Below are 16,714 nucleotides of genomic sequence, written 5' to 3'. Positions count from 1 at the left end.
ACAATTTCCACGTTTGTGTTTATTGTTGTTATTTAGACATTAAAGTCCTGGAACTCAAAATATGCCACATTTAACTGCACGGCATCACATACTTAACTGCAGTAGTCTTTAATTTGCATTGGAGACAGGACTTGGTTGATAGATGTTATCTGGATAACCCTAGCTAGCTGCTAACATTAGCTAACGTGGCTAACTGTATGGTTTTTCACACTCAAATAGCCTCCGTCATGGAGGTGCTAGCGAATGCAGCAGTGGCAGACATCTTTAAACTCATAGACTATGCTGTGTTTCGTTTGGAAATGACTCAAAGCCAGAAAGAAAACAGGGCATTGTGAAGGAAACTACAGCTACTGGAAACTAAAGGTGGCACGGGAGCGAGCAGAGAGGACAACGTGAGGGCATAGTGTTTAAGATCCTCAACAGATACAGAGGCATGTCAAGAGGTACAAATAGCAGAAGGCAGAGGCTGCGTGGCCTGTCGCCGTGCATATATAGCTCGGTGCCTGTCGCCTTGTTCACCTTTGCACGTGTTCAGATTCGTTAGTGAGAATTGGGTCTTGGTCAGTTTTTGGATAGTATGCAATAATTCCCCTGATTACTTAGCTAGCACAAAGGCACAATATCATATTCTAACCAGATTCTTGATTAATGCACTTCTTCTTATTTAGTCAATAAAAACAATGTGATGCGTGGAACATAATACATCGATCAATAAATAGTATAGAAGTTATGAGAAATGTTACCTTACATCCTGGCCAATTCTAGACAGCATCAATGGTATGGAATTGCTATTGACACAATAGTATACCGTTGAGCATTGACAGTAGCTAAACTAACCACCTCTTTTCCTTCTATCACTCTCTCAGGTGAAGGAGACCTCACTGGAGGCCACAGCAGCTTTGTGAAGCCAGTGGGACACAATCACTGTTAATCACTGTTGTCAATCTGGAGAGGTCAAGGACCCGACTCAGCATCACGGAGGTCAGTGGAACGCTGAGCGCCGTCCTCAAGTCAGAGACAGACACCGAGACTTTAACAGGGCTGGGGTGACTGAGCTGTCCTCCTTTCCCCATTTAAAGTATTTACTTTATGGTAACCTGAGCCCGAGGACGGTTCTGTCCCATCAGGACTCAGGTGACACGTTACAGACTGGCAATGATCCGTCCTGTTCATACGCTACAGAGATGATACCTGGTGACATGCCTGTGAGATGATGAGATACAGTAGTAGTGTACGGTATTATATATATATATATATATATATATATATATATATATATATATATATATATATATATATTTCACCTTTATTTTACCAGGTAGGCCAGTTGAGAACAAGTTCTCATTTACAACTGGCCAAGATAAAGTAAAGCAGTACGACAAAAACAACACCACAGAATTACACATAAACAAACGTACAGTCAATAAAAAAGAAAAATATAAAAATCTATGTACAGTGTGTGCAAATGTAGAAGAGTAGGGAGGTAGGCAATAAATGGGCCATAGAGGCAAAATAATTACAATTTAGCATTAATACTGGAGTGAAAGATGTGCAGATGATGTATACTCTGGTATTCTCTGAAGGGCGCCTAGATAAGAAAGGGGATGCCCTTTTTGTGTGTCTATTCTTGTCTTTGAGGCTGCATAGCTGGCTACCTACTATCTTGAAACTCACTGACAACTTTTTTTCACTTACTTTACCAGCCTGTTATGGTTTGTGACCCTGTGTTACCCAGCACAGTGAGGGGCAAGAAGCAGGAGTGGACTAGGTCAGGCAGGAGTGGTTCTGAGCCAGGAGGCTAGTTGGTCCTGGCAGCAAGAAAGAAAGAAGAACATGAAGATGCATCCAACATACTGTATAGCGCAGTGGGACATACTTAGGACTTCAGTTTGTGCTTAACAATCCAATCTAATGGTTTTTTGTGCATATCCCCACAATATGTGATAAGGTTTACAGAAAAAAAGGATACCGTTTTTGTTTTAAAGTAAGGTGATCTCCTTATGTCATAATTACTTAAGACTAACTATCCTTGTTAGCTCATCGAATAGCATCTGAACCTATGTTGAAGTGTATTTAATTTACTGCCAATCTGGATATGCCTTGTTTGACACTCTTTCTGCATATGAATGAGGGAGTTTGATTAAGCTGAACCAGCGTGCACCAGGATATGGCGCATGATGTGAACGGGCGAAAGCGGTGAGAGAGGAGAGCCCTGCTCAAATAGAACCGTAATCTGCGCCACCAGGTCACATTGCCAACAAGGCAGCATGGTGCATTGTTCAGGAACATACAACATACATTTTCCATAAATAAATAATTTTCTAACTGGTTTAAGGCAGATAAAGTACGTATGCGTTTCGAACACTTTGCATGTGTTGTAATCATTACTCCACGTACTTAGCATACGTCACTTTGTTTTGAGATGACTTCGCCATTTCACCCTGTTCATGCCCAAGAGGCAGCGCGGTTTCAAAACGAATGCGATCACTTTTCACCTGGTGAAATCTCCGCCCTCCTGGGCACCTGTGCCAGCTTAATCAAATCCCCTCATTGGGACTTAAAATCGGATCCTGGGGTCCGGCAAAATGAAGGCAGTTATATAATCATTACTATACATTCATTACAGAATTCACAACACACTAAGTGTGTGCCCTCAGGTCCATACTCCACTACCACATATCTACAATGCAAAATCCATGTGTATGTGTGTGTATAGTGGTTATGTTATCATGTGTCTGTGCCTATGTTTGTGTTACTTCACAGTCCCCACTGTTCCATAAGGTGGATTTTTACCTGCTTTTTAAATCTGATTCTACCGCTTGCATCAGTTACCTGATGTGGAATAGAGTTCTATATAGTCATGGCTCTATGTAGTACTGTGCGCCTCCCATAGTCTGTTCTGGACTTGGGGACTGTGAAGAGACCTCTGGTGGCATGTCTTATGCGGTATGCATGGGTGTCTGAGCTGTGTGCCAGTAGTTCAAACAGACAGCTCGGTACCTTCAGCTTGTCAACACCTCTTACAAAAACAAGTAATGAGGAAGTCAATCTCTCTTCCACTTTGAGCCATGAGATATTGACATGCATGTCATTAATGTTAGCTCTCCGTGTACTTTTAAGGGCCAGCCGTGCTGCCCTGTTCTAAGCCAACTGCAATTTTCCCAAGTCCCTCTTTTTGCCACCTGACCACACGACTGAACAGTAGTCCAGGTGCGACAAAACCAGGGCCTGTAGGACCTGCCTTGTTGATAGTGTTGTTAAGAAGGCAGAGCTGTGCGTTATTATGGAAAGACTTCTCCCCATCTTAGCTACTGTTGTATCAATATGTTTTGACCATGACAGTTTACAATCCAGGGTTACTCCAAGCAGTTTAGTCACCACAACTTGCTCAATGTCCACATTATTCATTACGAGATGTAGTTGAGGTTTAGGGTTTGGTGAATGATTTGTCCCAAATAGAATGCTTTTAGTTTTGGAAATATTTAGGACGAACTTATTCCTTGCCACCCATTCCGAAACTAACTGCAGCTCTTTGTTAAGTGTTGCAGTCATTTCAGTCGCTGTAGTAGTTGACGTGTATAGTGTTGAGTCATCCGCATACATAGACACACTGGCCTTACTCAAAGCCAGTCGCATGTCGTTAAGTAAAGATAAAGTTTAGATGGGCCGTATAACCGTTTTTCTTCTCCAGAAAATCTGCAATCCAAATGAACCTATCCCAGCCACCATCTTTTTTGGGGAAGCCCAATTGATTCTGAATTCAGGCATTTCAAATGTATTGTTCTGCTCAGACTTCATGATGTAAGGACTAAGGCAGGGGTGTCAAACTCAATTCCTGGAGGGGCGAGTATCAGTTTATTAGTTTGGAACTCTCACCTGGTTTTCCAGGTCTTAATTGAACATGAATTCAAAGATAATAACCCAGTAGACGAGCGTCTCTCCTGGAATTGAGTTTGACACTCCTGGACAAAGGTGTTGGACTGACTGCCCCAAGGAGTCCCAGCCTGGCTACCAATAAAATGTTATTTTGTAGGATATTATGAAGTTATACTGTAGATAGAATTATGGTAGACTGATGATATGCAGACATTATCAATTACCAGTAGGGTGGATTTCACCAGAATGTCACCTTGGGGGAACATCACATCAAGGACAAAGAACACCTTATCCAGGTTTGCCAGCCTGGGGTGAGCACCACCCAAGATGGCTCTAGGTCTGGTGGGTCCTGTCTGGGGTGTCCTATCCATGACCTATTAATGTAGACACGGAGAATGTGGTTTCAGAGCATAAATACAGTTATTGCAGGACACCATTACAGGCACCTTCCTGATGCCAAGTAATCATTTGATTTAAAAAAAATAACTTTCCATCATTCACACTATGAAAATAGATAATTGATAAGAATAGGCTATCCAATATCATAGCTTAGGCTAAATTTTATTGCATAATATGACTTTTCTTTTTAGGGAAGGAGGTGAGAGACAAATATAAAACTACTTTCTTTGTTCTCTGACATGGTCTGCCAGCGGTTTGCCACCTGGATCTTGACTGGGGATTTTGCCTCCCTCTCCCTTGTCACTGCCTTGGGTGTGGGCAAGGCACTGCATTTTCTGAAGTGGAAGAGACCGGCAGTTGACACCTGAGGTGGTTGACCTCTTCTTCCAATGGGCTAGTCTCCAATTGGCATTGATAGTTTGTCCAATGTGCAGACTTTAAAGGGGCAATCTGCAGTTCCTACGTCCATTTTTGGACTTATAAATTAATTATATGTATCCATTGATTCTTGAATAATATAAATTGTAAATGCCTCATGAGCTTAGTTCAATTGTCGCACCCCATCAGAACCCAAAATATAAGCTTGTTTAACTCCAATGTTTGTTTACAGTGTTTGTGAACAAAGAAAATATTGCCTCAAAACATGGTTAAAACTGTGGATGGTCGGTCCTTGCATCCATAGCTCTGTCTATGAATGTGAGTGTTTACATTTCTCCAGGCCCATCTCTCTCTTTTCACCGTAACAGGGGCAGGGAAACCGCATTGTTGTTGTTTCTACTGCTGATTGCCATATCTTAGAATGATGGAAACATAAATGTGAAAGTGGCACTAATATAATAACTTTAATCGTTTTAAATACATGCCATGCTAGACATGACAATAATTTATAGTTCGCATTTACCATAAGGTCAATTATCTATTATTACCTTACAAGTGTACAGACATCTTGTAATTTTGTTGACATTCTAGAAGGGATCAGATTAACAGATCATAGCCAGATAGATACATTATAGTAACCAGTGGTGTAAAGTACTTAAGTAAAAATACTTTAATTTAAAGTACTACTTAAGTCGTTTTTGGGGGTATCTGTTCTTTAATATTTATATTTTTGACAACTTTTACTTCACTACATTCCTAAAGAAAGTAATGTCGCTTTTACTCCATACATTTTCCCTGACACCCAAAAGTACTGGTTACATGGTGAATGCTTAGCAGGCCAGCAAAATTGTCGCACATATCAAGAGAACACGTGGTCATCACTACTGCCTCTGATCTGGCAGACTCACTAAATACAAATGCTTCATTAGTAAATGATGTCCAAGTGTTGGAGTGTACCCCTGGCTATTCGTACATTTTAAAAACAAGAAAATGGTGGTCTGCTTTGCTTAATATAAGGAATTTGAAATGATTTATACTTTTACTTTTTATAGTTAAGTATATTTAGAAACAAATACTTTTAGACTTATACTCAAGTAGTATTTTACTGGGTGACTTCCACTTTTACTTGATTAAGGTATCTATACTTTTACACAAGTATGACAATTGGGTATTTTTCCCACCACTGATCGTAACTAGCTACCTTACTGAGTAACGTTAGTTGTCTTCACTTTCTTCCAGTGGTAGACTACTGCTCAGTCTGTCAAAGTAGACAGCTTTTTATTGATTCCATGAAGTGCAACGCAGCATACCAACTACAATTATGCTACTTTAGCTCTATTTTTTGTATCTGAAAATAAGCAATTATACTCGTAACCATATCTAATTCGTTAGCTAGCTTGCTTAGTTCACATATAGCGTGGCATTTAGCTTGTTATCTGTCAGTCAATCGTAATAGCTGGATGGACACGGCAATGCGAAAAGCAGACTGCTTCTCCTCGAACGCAGCGGTGAAAGGGATGCTGAGAGCCCATTGGCTATCGAACGGCCAATATCGTGAGGCGTGGGTCTTGAATATTTCCGTTCACTACCGTAATTCAAAGAACAGCACGCATTGCTTTTTCATTTAAAACCCTAAGAGCTATGACGCCAACCAATAAGATCCCTTTCTCCTCAGTGTAACCGGAATTGAACAGCGACCAAGTACAATTTACACGTTAGCATTTTTATTTGTGTTATTTGGACGTTTATTAACACACTGGAACTCAAAATATGACTAATTAGCTGCACAGAAGCACATACTTACACCCTGTAGTATTTAATTCGCGTTGGAGACAGGGCTTGGTTGATAAATGTTATAGAGGTAACGCCAGTTAGCTAGCTGTGAACATTAGCCAACATGGCTAACTGTGTAGTTTTTCACACTCAAATAGCCTCCATCATGGAGGTGCTAGCGAATGCAGCCGTGGCAGATATCTGTAAACTCGTAGACGACGACTATGCAGTGTTTCGTTTGGAAATAACTCAAAGCCAGAAAGAAAACAGGGCATTGCGGAGGAAACTACACCTATTGGAACCGAAGGTTGCACGGGAGCGCACAGATAGAACAACGCGAGAGCGCGTCCTCGCCAGTCGTCCCAGTAGTGTCAAGATCCTCGACCGATACAGAGGAATGGCAAGAGGTACATTTTTCAGAACGAAGAGACTGCAGGGCCTGTCGCTTTTTCCACAATGTGATTTTAGATGTCTTAACCACATATGGTTAACCAGAATTGGGTCTTGGTCAGTTTGTTGGATAGTATGCAATAATTGCTTGGCTATTTTGCACAAAGACAAAATATAATGTTCTAACCAGATAATTGATTTATGGAATTTCCTATTATTTACTTATTGAAAACAATATGCTGCATGGAACATAGTCAATCAGTCTATAAATTGTATATAAAGAAGTTATGCAAGGTGTTACCTTACATCCTTGTCAATTCTAGACAGTGTCAAAATGGTCAATAGTGTACGTTATAGTGTTGATCATTGACAGTGGCTAACCTAACCATCTCTTTTCCCCCAATCACTCTCTCAGGTGAAGGACATCTCACTGGAGGCTACAGTGGCTTTGTGAAGCCAGCGGGACACAAAACATGTAAAGATGACCAACCAATCACTGTTGAGGGGAGTGAAACCTCAGCCCAGCACGTTATCGTGATAGAGGTTAGTGTAATAGTATTACAGAACAATTACAGTACATCAAATGTATCCTGTTTATTTCAGAAAGGCTTCCCTCGGCTATTCACTTGCTTACATGTACATCCTCATTTATCTGCCATAGGGGAGCTTGTGAGACTTCCCTACGACATTGTTATCTAATCCTACTCATGTACCAGTAATAACCTCCTCCTTGTCAGTCTGCAGATGCAGAGACTGCAGATGCAGAGACTGCAGGTCCTGGGGTCAAGCTGGAGAGGTCTGAAGGAGAGGAGGATCCACGACACAGCAGAAACATCCAGACTGGAGCGGCTGGAGTGCCCCCTGTAGCCACAGAGGACCCCACCACCCCCCTAGTGCCGCCGAGGCGCCGACGCAGCATCACAGAGGACAGTGGAACGCAGAACGCCGTCCTCAAGTCAGAGACAGACACTTTAACTGTAACACAAAGGATTTTACACACAGGATCTGACCCAGAGATACTGGGGCTAGGGGGACTGGGTTGTCGTTCTTCTCCCAGCTCAGAGTATTTACTTTACGGTAACCCGAGGACAGTTCTGTCCCATCAGGACTCAGGTAACGCATTACAGACTGGCAATGATCCATCTTGTTCTTACACTGCCGAGACCGGGATGATACCTGGTGACATGCCTGTAGGCTTAGATACACAGACTAATCTAATGAGAGGGGACTGGAACCGGTACAGTAGTAGTGTATACTCTGAAGGGTCCCTAGATAAGAAAGGAGAGGGTCTGGCCTTAGATGATGTGACTGTGAAAGTGGAGGGCGATGCTCCTCTGACATGGAATGAAGTCGAGACTCATTTAGGAGAAGGACACTCTCAGGGCAACAGCAGTGACTTCTTAGACTACAGGGAAAACTTAGAGACAAATGTAAATGTCACAACCAACTCCTCTTTACACTCCGTGTCGATGTCGATGGCACCTTCCGATTCACAAGGCCTATTCGATCAGGTATTGAACTCGAACGACCAAAGGTCCAAGGCTCGGGGAGGGGGAGCAAAAACGGGCGGTAAAGAGAAGCGGTTCCTCTGCATGTTCTGTAACAAAGGCTTCAGCTGCCCTCAGAAGGTGGAGATCCACCAGAGGGTCCACACAGGGGAAAAACCCTACAGCTGTACCCAGTGTCACATGCGGTTCGCCCATGCTGGCAACCTAAAGAGGCATCAGAGGGTCCACACAGGGGAGAAACCCTACAGCTGCCAACAGTGTGAGAAGCGGTTCTCCCACCAGCACCATCTGAAGATGCACCTGAAGGTCCACACGGGAGAGAGGCCATTCAGAGAGTAACTACCTGAGGATACAGCAGCAGAAAAACCATTCCACTCTATAACATAGAAAGTAACCATTCCATTTGATAGCTTCTGACTTTGACATCAAACCCTGCATTAAAGACAAAGATGAATGTTGTCAACAGAAAAGATCCACAGATGCATTTGGAATAATGAGAGTAACAGATTTCAGTGTTAAATATTCCTGGGTAGAATATTGCATCCAGACATAGTGATATATAATGCATATATAAGCCTAATGAGTCTGTTACATATTGTATTTGTACTGTGTAGGCTATATGACGTTCACAAATTCCTATTTCATTACTTCGATTCAAAATTTCATTTTTTTGCCCAAGACACTTTTCATTAGTATATTAATGCAGTTTATCAAGTTCATGCAGATGTATGTGTGGTTTTTATATGGTGAATTTAAATGTGTATGTTTAATAAATAAACATTTTGACTTTGTTCTTGTTATTTGAGACTCTCTTTAATATACATCACATCTGATCTCACCCTATTCTACATACAGTGAGGGGAAAAAAGTATTTGATCCCCTGCTGATTTTGTACGTTTGCCCACTGACAAAGAAATGATCAGTCTATAATTTTAATGGTAGGTTTATTTCAACAGTGAGAGACAGAATAACAACCAAAAAATCCAGAAAAACGCATGTCAAAAATGTTAGAAATTGATTTGCATTTTAATGAGGGAAATAAGTATTTGACCCCTCTGCAAAACATGACTTAGTACTTGGTGGCAAAACCCTTGTTGGCAATCAGAGGTCAGACGTTTCTTTTAGTTGGCCACCAGGTTTGCACACATCTCAGGAGGGATTTTGTCCCGCTCCTCTTTGCAGATCTTCTCCACCTCTTTAAGGAATACCTGGGATAGGATAAAGTAATCCTTCTAACCCCCCCCCCCCCCCTTAAAAGATTTAGATGCACTATTGTAAAGTGGTTGTTCCACTGGATATCATAAGGTGAATGCACCAATTTGTAAGTCGCTCTGGATAAGAGCGTCTGCTAAATGACTTAAATGTAAATGTAATATACTGAGATCATGTGACACTTAAAGTCCACCTGTGTGCAATCTAACTAATTATGTGACTTCTGAAGATAATTGGTTGCACCAGATCTTATTTAGGGGCTTCATAGCAAAGGGGGTGAATACACAGTATGCACGCACCACTTTTCTGTTTTTTATTTTTTAGATTTTTTTTTAAACAAGGTATTTTTTTAATTTCACTTCACCAATTTGGACTATTTTGTGTATGTCCATTACATGAAATCCAAATAAAAATCAATTTAAATTACAGGTTGTAATGCAACAAAATAGGAAAAACACTTTAAGGCACTGTATATATATGGGGGATACAACCATCCCAGCTCTGCAGATTTTGCTGTGAAGAGACAGAATCATTAGACCCCTTGTTTTGGTACTACCCATAAGTAGCTTGTTTTTGGTTGCAGGTTCAGGAATGGTTGAAAAAATGCAACATTTACTTGGCACTAACTCTGCAAATAGCACGGCTGGGTGATTTGATAATCAATAATTTAATAATACTATTAGCAAAGGTGTTTCTTTAATTTACAATCTGTAGAAACTGTGAGAATTGAAAGGTTCAGAACTTTTGTGAAACATCACAGCACAATGGAAAAATATATGGCAGCTCGAAATCCAAACTGGATGGTCTTCAGAGATAGATGGGAGGGGTTGGGGTAGCTGAAGGCTGGGTGTGAATACTTAAGTAAATTTGATTTCTGCATTTCATTTAATATATTCGCTAAAATTTCTAAAAACATGTTTTCACTTTGTCATTATGGGGTATTGTGTGTAGATGGGTGAGAAATAAAAATCAAATTAATTTTGAATTCAGGCTGTAACAACTAAATGTGGAATAAATCATGGGGCATTAATACTTTTTTGTACAATGTTTTTTTTTTTACAATACATCCACATGCTCACAAACATCCACATCACCTCTGCCCAGACCCACCTGCTCACACCCCCATCGCTCTCTGCCAAACGGCACCATTTTGTTTCTCTGTCGCCGGCGCACTTTCAACATTTAGATAATACAGCATTTGACCTTTCCATTGCTGAAATGTGAAAAGCTATCCAAGAATTGTTCCATAGGGTTGTTAGTGAATGATATTGGTTTTTGTAGAACACGTTTCATTTTATTCCATATTGTTAAAGTGTTCTTAACTATGAAGCTGTTAATGTTCTTAGCTTTCTTCTTTGAAAATAGACAAGTGAAACGATTCTGGATATGAAGCAATTGTATTTCAATATTGAAGCCATGCATTACTTAGAACAATGTGGACTGCAAACATGTTCAACATATTTAGCAATAGATGGGCCTAGATTTTGTTATTTTGTTTCTGTAAGCTACTTATTAACAAACTAGTCTATACTGGAACATTGGATATAACGTTTATTTAAAGCTTTCAGGAATTTTTGCAAGATATTTGATTTGCATCAACTGATAAAAAAGGAGCCCACTAGAGTATGTAACTCCAACCAAACCTTCATTGATTTGATCTTGGTGTCTGATAAATCTAAGATTTCTAAAAGTGGTGTCATTCCCTTGGGGATTAGTGATCATTCTATGATTTACTGCACAAGAAATGTAAAAAAAATATAAAATAAGCTCTCATTGTCACAACACAATAACTGTGAGACCACCGAAACATGATAACAAAGATGCATTTATTGATCAATTAAATAAAGTTAACTGGGACCCGTAACTTCCATGTCGAGATATGGATAATACTTGTGAAAAACTTAAATAAAATAAGATTTTTTTAATAAAAACACAAAAAGAAACAGGTTGGAACTATTTCACCAAATGTTTCTTAAGCATTGTGGATACTATGGCTCCATGGAAAACTGTTAGAATTAAACAAAGAACTGAACCTTAGATGAATCAGAAAATCCTTGAGGCCATTAAATCAAGAAATACTACTTTTCAAGAATATAACAGTACCAAAGATGAAGAGCCTCTCAATAGACACATAATCCTAAGGAAGAAATCTAGTCAGATGATTGACATCTTCAACAAAACATTTAAAAAACAAAAATAGTGAAAATAAGAATAATCCTAAGAAGTTGTGGCAGTCACTAAACAGTGATGGCAGAAGGCAAATTGTAAAATAGTTGGTCTGGAGGTCATTGGGGAAATAACATTTGACAAGGAAGTGGTAACTGATAAATTCAATACCTTTTTCACAACAGTTGCCACAAATTTGGTTGAGAAGCAACCTGATTGTACTGGAGTGTTTTGTTATGGTAAGGTTTGGATGCTACAGTTGTTCTCGTGAGACATCCCGAAAATTGGTTGTCTCATGGTCATCAACTCCAGCCCTTTCTCGCCACCACTAGCTACTGCACACACAATTATCGCTGTGAAAATAGCAAACATATTTCAGACACAACGCTGGACTTATTGCATTACTGCCAACGCTAAGATTTATCATTGCATTAGGTTTGTTATTATAGAGTCTTTTGAATGAAAAGTCCCATTTTGTGTTTATTAAATGTAAAATACACCATATGAAAGCCACACATACACATCAACAAAAAAAGTCAGCATGAACTTGATAAACTGCATTCATTTTGTCATAAAAAGGTGTCTTGGGAAATTGTGTTATCATATCCTAGACAGTACAAACAATATGTAACAGACTTTTCAGGCTTATATATGCCTTTATATACAGGCTCAAAATGGCCAGAAACAAAGACCTTTCTTCTGAAACTTGTCGGTCTATTCTTGTTCTGAGAAATTAAGGCTATTCTATGCGAGAAATTGCCAAGAAACTGACGATCTCGTACAACTCTGTGTACTACTCCCTTCACAGAACGGCGCAAACTGTCTCTAACCAGAATAGAAAGGAGTGGGAGGCACCTGTGCACAACTGAGCAAGAGGACAAGTACATTAGAGTGTCTAGTTTGAGAAACAGATGCCTCACAAGTGCTCAACTGGCAGCTTCATTAAATAGTACCCGCAAAACACCAGTCTCAACGTCAAAAGTGAAGAGGCAACTCCGGGATGCTGGCCTTTGTTTCTGTCCATTTTGAGCCTGTAATCGAAACCACAAACGCTGATGCTCCAGATACTCAACTAGTCTAAAGAATCACAGGAGTGATGGTTGCTGATAATGTGCCTCTGCATGCCTATGTAGATATTCCATTTAAAAAAAAAATCTGCCGTTTCCAGCTACAATAGTCATTTACAACATTAACAATGTCTACACTGTATTTCTGCTCAATTTGATGTTATTTTAAATGGGATTTTTTTTTTTTGCTTTTCTTTCAAAAACAAGGACATTTCTAAGCGACCCCAAACTTTTGAGCGGTAGTGTATATCACACAATGTCTGGATGCAATATTCTACCCAGGAACATTCAACACTGAAATCGGTTTCTCTCATTATTCCAAATGCATCTGTGGATCCATTCTGCTGACAACAATGAAAATTCATCTTTGTCTTTAATGCAGGGTTTGATCTAAATGTGAGAAGCTATCGAGCACAATGGTTTCTTTCTATGTTATAGAGTGGAATGGTTTTTCTGTTGGTGTATCCTGAGGCATCTCCTTTCTGAAAACCTCTTCCCGCAGTGCGTACAGGCGAACGGCCTCTCTCCTGTGTGGACCTTCATGTGCATCTTCAGGTGGTCCTGACGGGAGAACCTCTTCTCACACTGGGGGCAGCTGTAGGGTTTCTCCCCTGTGTGGACCCTCTGGTGCCTCTTCAGGTCACCAGCCTGGACAAAGCGCATCTGACACTGGGTACAGCTGAAGCATTTCACCCCTGTGTGGACCCTCTGGTGGATCTCCACCTTCTGGGGGCAGCTGAAGCCTTTGTTACAGAACATGCAGAGGAACCGTTTCTCTTTACTATTGCCTGATGTGGCTCCCCCTCCCTGAGCCTGGGCTCTAGTCCTGTCGTTTGAGTTCAATACCTGATCGAAACGGACGCTTCCATGTGAATCGGAAGGCCCCATCAACGCGGACACTGGGTCGCGATCCCTGAACGCATGTAAAGAGGAGGGGGTGGCGATATTTAGATTTGTCTCTAAGCTTCCCCTGTAACCTAAGAAATCTCTGCCTTGTGAGTGTCCCTCTACGAGGTGACTTTCTGCATTCCATGTGGGAGGAGTGTCGCCCTCCACTTTCACAGTCACTTCATCTATGACTATAACCTCCCCTTTCTTATCTAGGCACCCTTCAGAGTATACACTATTACTATACCGGTTCCAGTCCCCTTTAGACAGATCAGTCTGTGTCTCTAAAACCAAGGGCATGTTGCCTGGGTCCATCTCTGTAGCATAAGAACAAGAGGGATCATCACCGCCAATGTTTAACGCATCACCATAGCCATCCCCACGGGTATGAACCATCCTGTGGCTCTGATGAAATACCGGTAAATACTCCGAGCCAGGGGCAGGAGGACAGCCCAGTCTCCCCAGGCCCTGTCTCTCTGGGTCTGATCTGTGGTCAGATCCTGTGTGTAAAAGCCTGTGTGTTACAGTTAAAGTCTCTGTGTCTGTCTCTGACTTGAGGACGGTGTTCGGCATTCCACTGACCTCCGTGATGCTGCGTTGGGTCCTGAGCGGCGCTGGGGCGGTGTCCTCCGTGGCTACAGGGGGATCACCTGCCGCTCCAGTCTGGATGTCTCTGCTGTGCCGTGGGTCCTCTTCTCCTTCAGATCTCTCCTGCTTGACCCCAGGACCTGCAGCCTCTACGTCTGCAGACTGACACAAGAAGAGAGGAGGTTATTACCGGTACATGGGTTGAATTGGATAACAATGTCAAAGGGAAGTCTCAAGCTCCCCTATGATAGATAAATTAGGATGTAAATGTAAGCAAGTGAATAGCTGAGGGGAGCCTTTCTGAAATACAGGCCACATTTGATTTACCAAGTAACACATTTATTATGCAACACTATTACACTAACCTCTATCATGATAATGTGCTGGGTTGAGGTTCCACTCCCCTCATCAACAGTGATTGGTTGATCATCTCTCCATGTATTGTGTCCTGCTGGCTTCGCAAAGCTCCTGTGGCCTCCAGTGAGATGTCCTTCACCTGAGAGAGTGATTGGGAGGAAAGAGGTGGTTAGGTTAGCTACGGTCAATGCAACGGTATATTGTACACTATTGACTCTGTGTAGAATTGACAAGGATGTGAGGTAACACTTCTCATAACTTCTTGATATACTATTTATTGATTGATGTATTATGTTCCATGCATCACATTGTTTTTAATTAGTAAATAATAGGAAATGCAGTAAATCAAGAATCTGGTAAGAATTTTGTTGTGGGTCATCTTTTGTATGTGTAACAGTTTAGATTCCGTCCCTCTCCTCGCCCCGCCCCAACCTGGGCTTGAACCTGCACATATCAACAACAGTCACCCACGAAGCATCGTTACCCATTGCGCCACAAAAGCCGCAGCTCTTACAGAGCAATGGGAACAACTACTTCAGGTCTCAGAGCGAGTGACGTTACCGATTGAAACGCTATTAGCGCGCACCACCGCTAACTAACTAGCCATTTCACATCGGTTACATATGGTGTATGGTGCGTGGGTTAGGATGATGCCACAGCAAGGAGTACTCTTGTTGATGCTGTTTATTACCTTCCACAAGTAAGATATTCCCACTGTGCTGTGGGAGTTTAGTAGCAACTAGGTATACCGGTTCGTTAGTATGTGTTAGGATGTTTAGCTTTGGCACAAGATGAGCAGTGCTCTAAGTTTCATTAAAACATCAAGCAAAAGACTATCACCAGACGCATGCCCACTATATATTAAATTCCCATAAACAACAGTAGCCAATAGGATTACAGGGAACGGACCAACACATGGTCAGCACCACAGAATCCCTATGGTTTGAGGTGCAATGACTGTACAATAGCTACACTATGATATTGGCTCTTCTTTGCATAAGATAACCAAGTAAATGAGGGGAATTATTGCATACTATCCAAAAACTGACCAAGACCCAAATCTGGGTGATACATCTAAACATATGTGCAGAGGGGAACCGGGCGACAGGCCGTTGCCGCCTCGGCCTGCAAATTGTACCTCTTGCCATTCCTCTGTATCGGTCGAGGATCTTGACACTACTGGGACGACTGGCGAGGACGCGCTCTCGTATGGTCCGCTCTGCGCGCTCCCGTGCCACCTTCAGTTCCAGTAGCTGTAGTTTCCTCCGTAATCCTCTGTTTTCTTTCTGGCTCTGAGTTACTTCCAAACGAAACACTGCATAGTCGTCGTCTACGAGTTTACAGATCTCTGCCACTGCTGCATTCGCCAGCACCTCCATGATGGAGGCTATTTGAGTGTGAAAACCCACACAGTTAGCCATTGTTAGCAGCTAGCTAGCTTTACCTCGATAACATCTATAAACCAAGTCTTGTATCAAACGTGAATTAAAGACTACATGGTTTAAGTACGAGTTCCAGGGTGTTAATGAACGTCTAAATGATAAAAAAGCTGACGTGGAAATGGTTCTTCGTCTTCTTTGTTATCATGGCGTTCCACATTTGTTTGTGCATGCCGCCACCTACTGTACAGGATGTGTGGTAGATCATGACACAAAAAATAAAAAGAGGGACTTAAAAAAAAAATCCACCACCAATTAACCCTACACCTACATACACCACTATTTAATAAAAAATGTAATTAACACCACCCCATTTCACTACTTTGACCCCAACTGATCCTACAACAGGCTGATGGCCTAGGGAGGACATGACTCTTTAATTTAACACACCTTTTTCTCTTTTGCTGTAAAACCTTGTACACACCCAAGTACTTCTCTGCAGCTGCCACCACAACAGCTATTTTCTGTGATTTACATGCCATTACTGTGGTACAGTTGATTACTGTGGTCCAGGGTCTACTCTGACCCTGGCAACCTCAACCGGTCTCTCTTGCCCTGGGCACTTCTGATCCTCAGCAACATGGGCACCCCCACAATTGACACAAATTGAACCAGGTAGTTTCAGTCGTGACATAATATTCGCATCGCGAAAAATAACCACCAAAATACAATC

General features: G+C 41.5%; 3 protein-coding genes and 1 long non-coding RNA gene across 4 annotated transcripts in view; 2 read left to right on the top strand and 2 right to left on the bottom strand.

Annotated features, from left to right (window-relative positions):
- The window catches only part of LOC115201833 (uncharacterized), a 43,805-nt gene extending 42,783 nt beyond the window's left edge, over window positions 1-1,022 (top strand). The window contains exon 8 of the mRNA XM_029765685.1: window positions 867-1,022. Within this exon, the coding sequence (XP_029621545.1) occupies window positions 867-870 (4 nt within the window). The 3' untranslated portion in view covers window positions 871-1,022. The remainder of the gene's footprint in view (window positions 1-866) is intronic.
- LOC115201933 (oocyte zinc finger protein XlCOF19-like) lies at window positions 955-9,116 on the top strand. The gene is made up of 3 exons (XM_029765828.1): window positions 955-981; window positions 7,232-7,359; window positions 7,554-9,116. Exon 3 carries the CDS (start codon window positions 7,986-7,988, stop codon window positions 8,661-8,663), a length of 678 nt encoding a protein of 225 aa, XP_029621688.1. The 5' UTR covers window positions 955-981; window positions 7,232-7,359; window positions 7,554-7,985; the 3' UTR covers window positions 8,664-9,116.
- On the bottom strand, window positions 1,682-6,641 carry LOC115201960 (uncharacterized). Its single transcript, XR_003879862.1, has 3 exons — window positions 6,458-6,641; window positions 4,101-4,250; window positions 1,682-1,808 (listed from the first exon to the last, which is right to left on the bottom strand). It is a non-coding gene; the product is annotated as an uncharacterized LOC115201960 (long non-coding RNA).
- A 3,828-nt stretch (window positions 9,117-12,944) lies between the features above and the next one.
- Window positions 12,945-14,646, bottom strand: LOC115201894 (zinc finger protein with KRAB and SCAN domains 1-like). Its single transcript, XM_029765775.1, has 2 exons — window positions 14,611-14,646; window positions 12,945-14,407 (listed from the first exon to the last, which is right to left on the bottom strand). Exons 1-2 carry the CDS (start codon window positions 14,617-14,619, stop codon window positions 13,202-13,204), a joined length of 1,215 nt encoding a protein of 404 aa, XP_029621635.1. The 5' UTR covers window positions 14,620-14,646; the 3' UTR covers window positions 12,945-13,201.
- Between the last annotated feature and the right edge of the window lie 2,068 nt (window positions 14,647-16,714).

This window comes from Salmo trutta, chromosome 11 (assembly GCF_901001165.1).
Source record: "Salmo trutta chromosome 11, fSalTru1.1, whole genome shotgun sequence".
Taxonomy (NCBI): Eukaryota; Metazoa; Chordata; class Actinopteri; order Salmoniformes; family Salmonidae; genus Salmo; species Salmo trutta.
The sequence above is the reverse complement of the archived record's forward strand: the minus strand, read 5'-3'. Positions and strand labels throughout refer to the sequence as shown.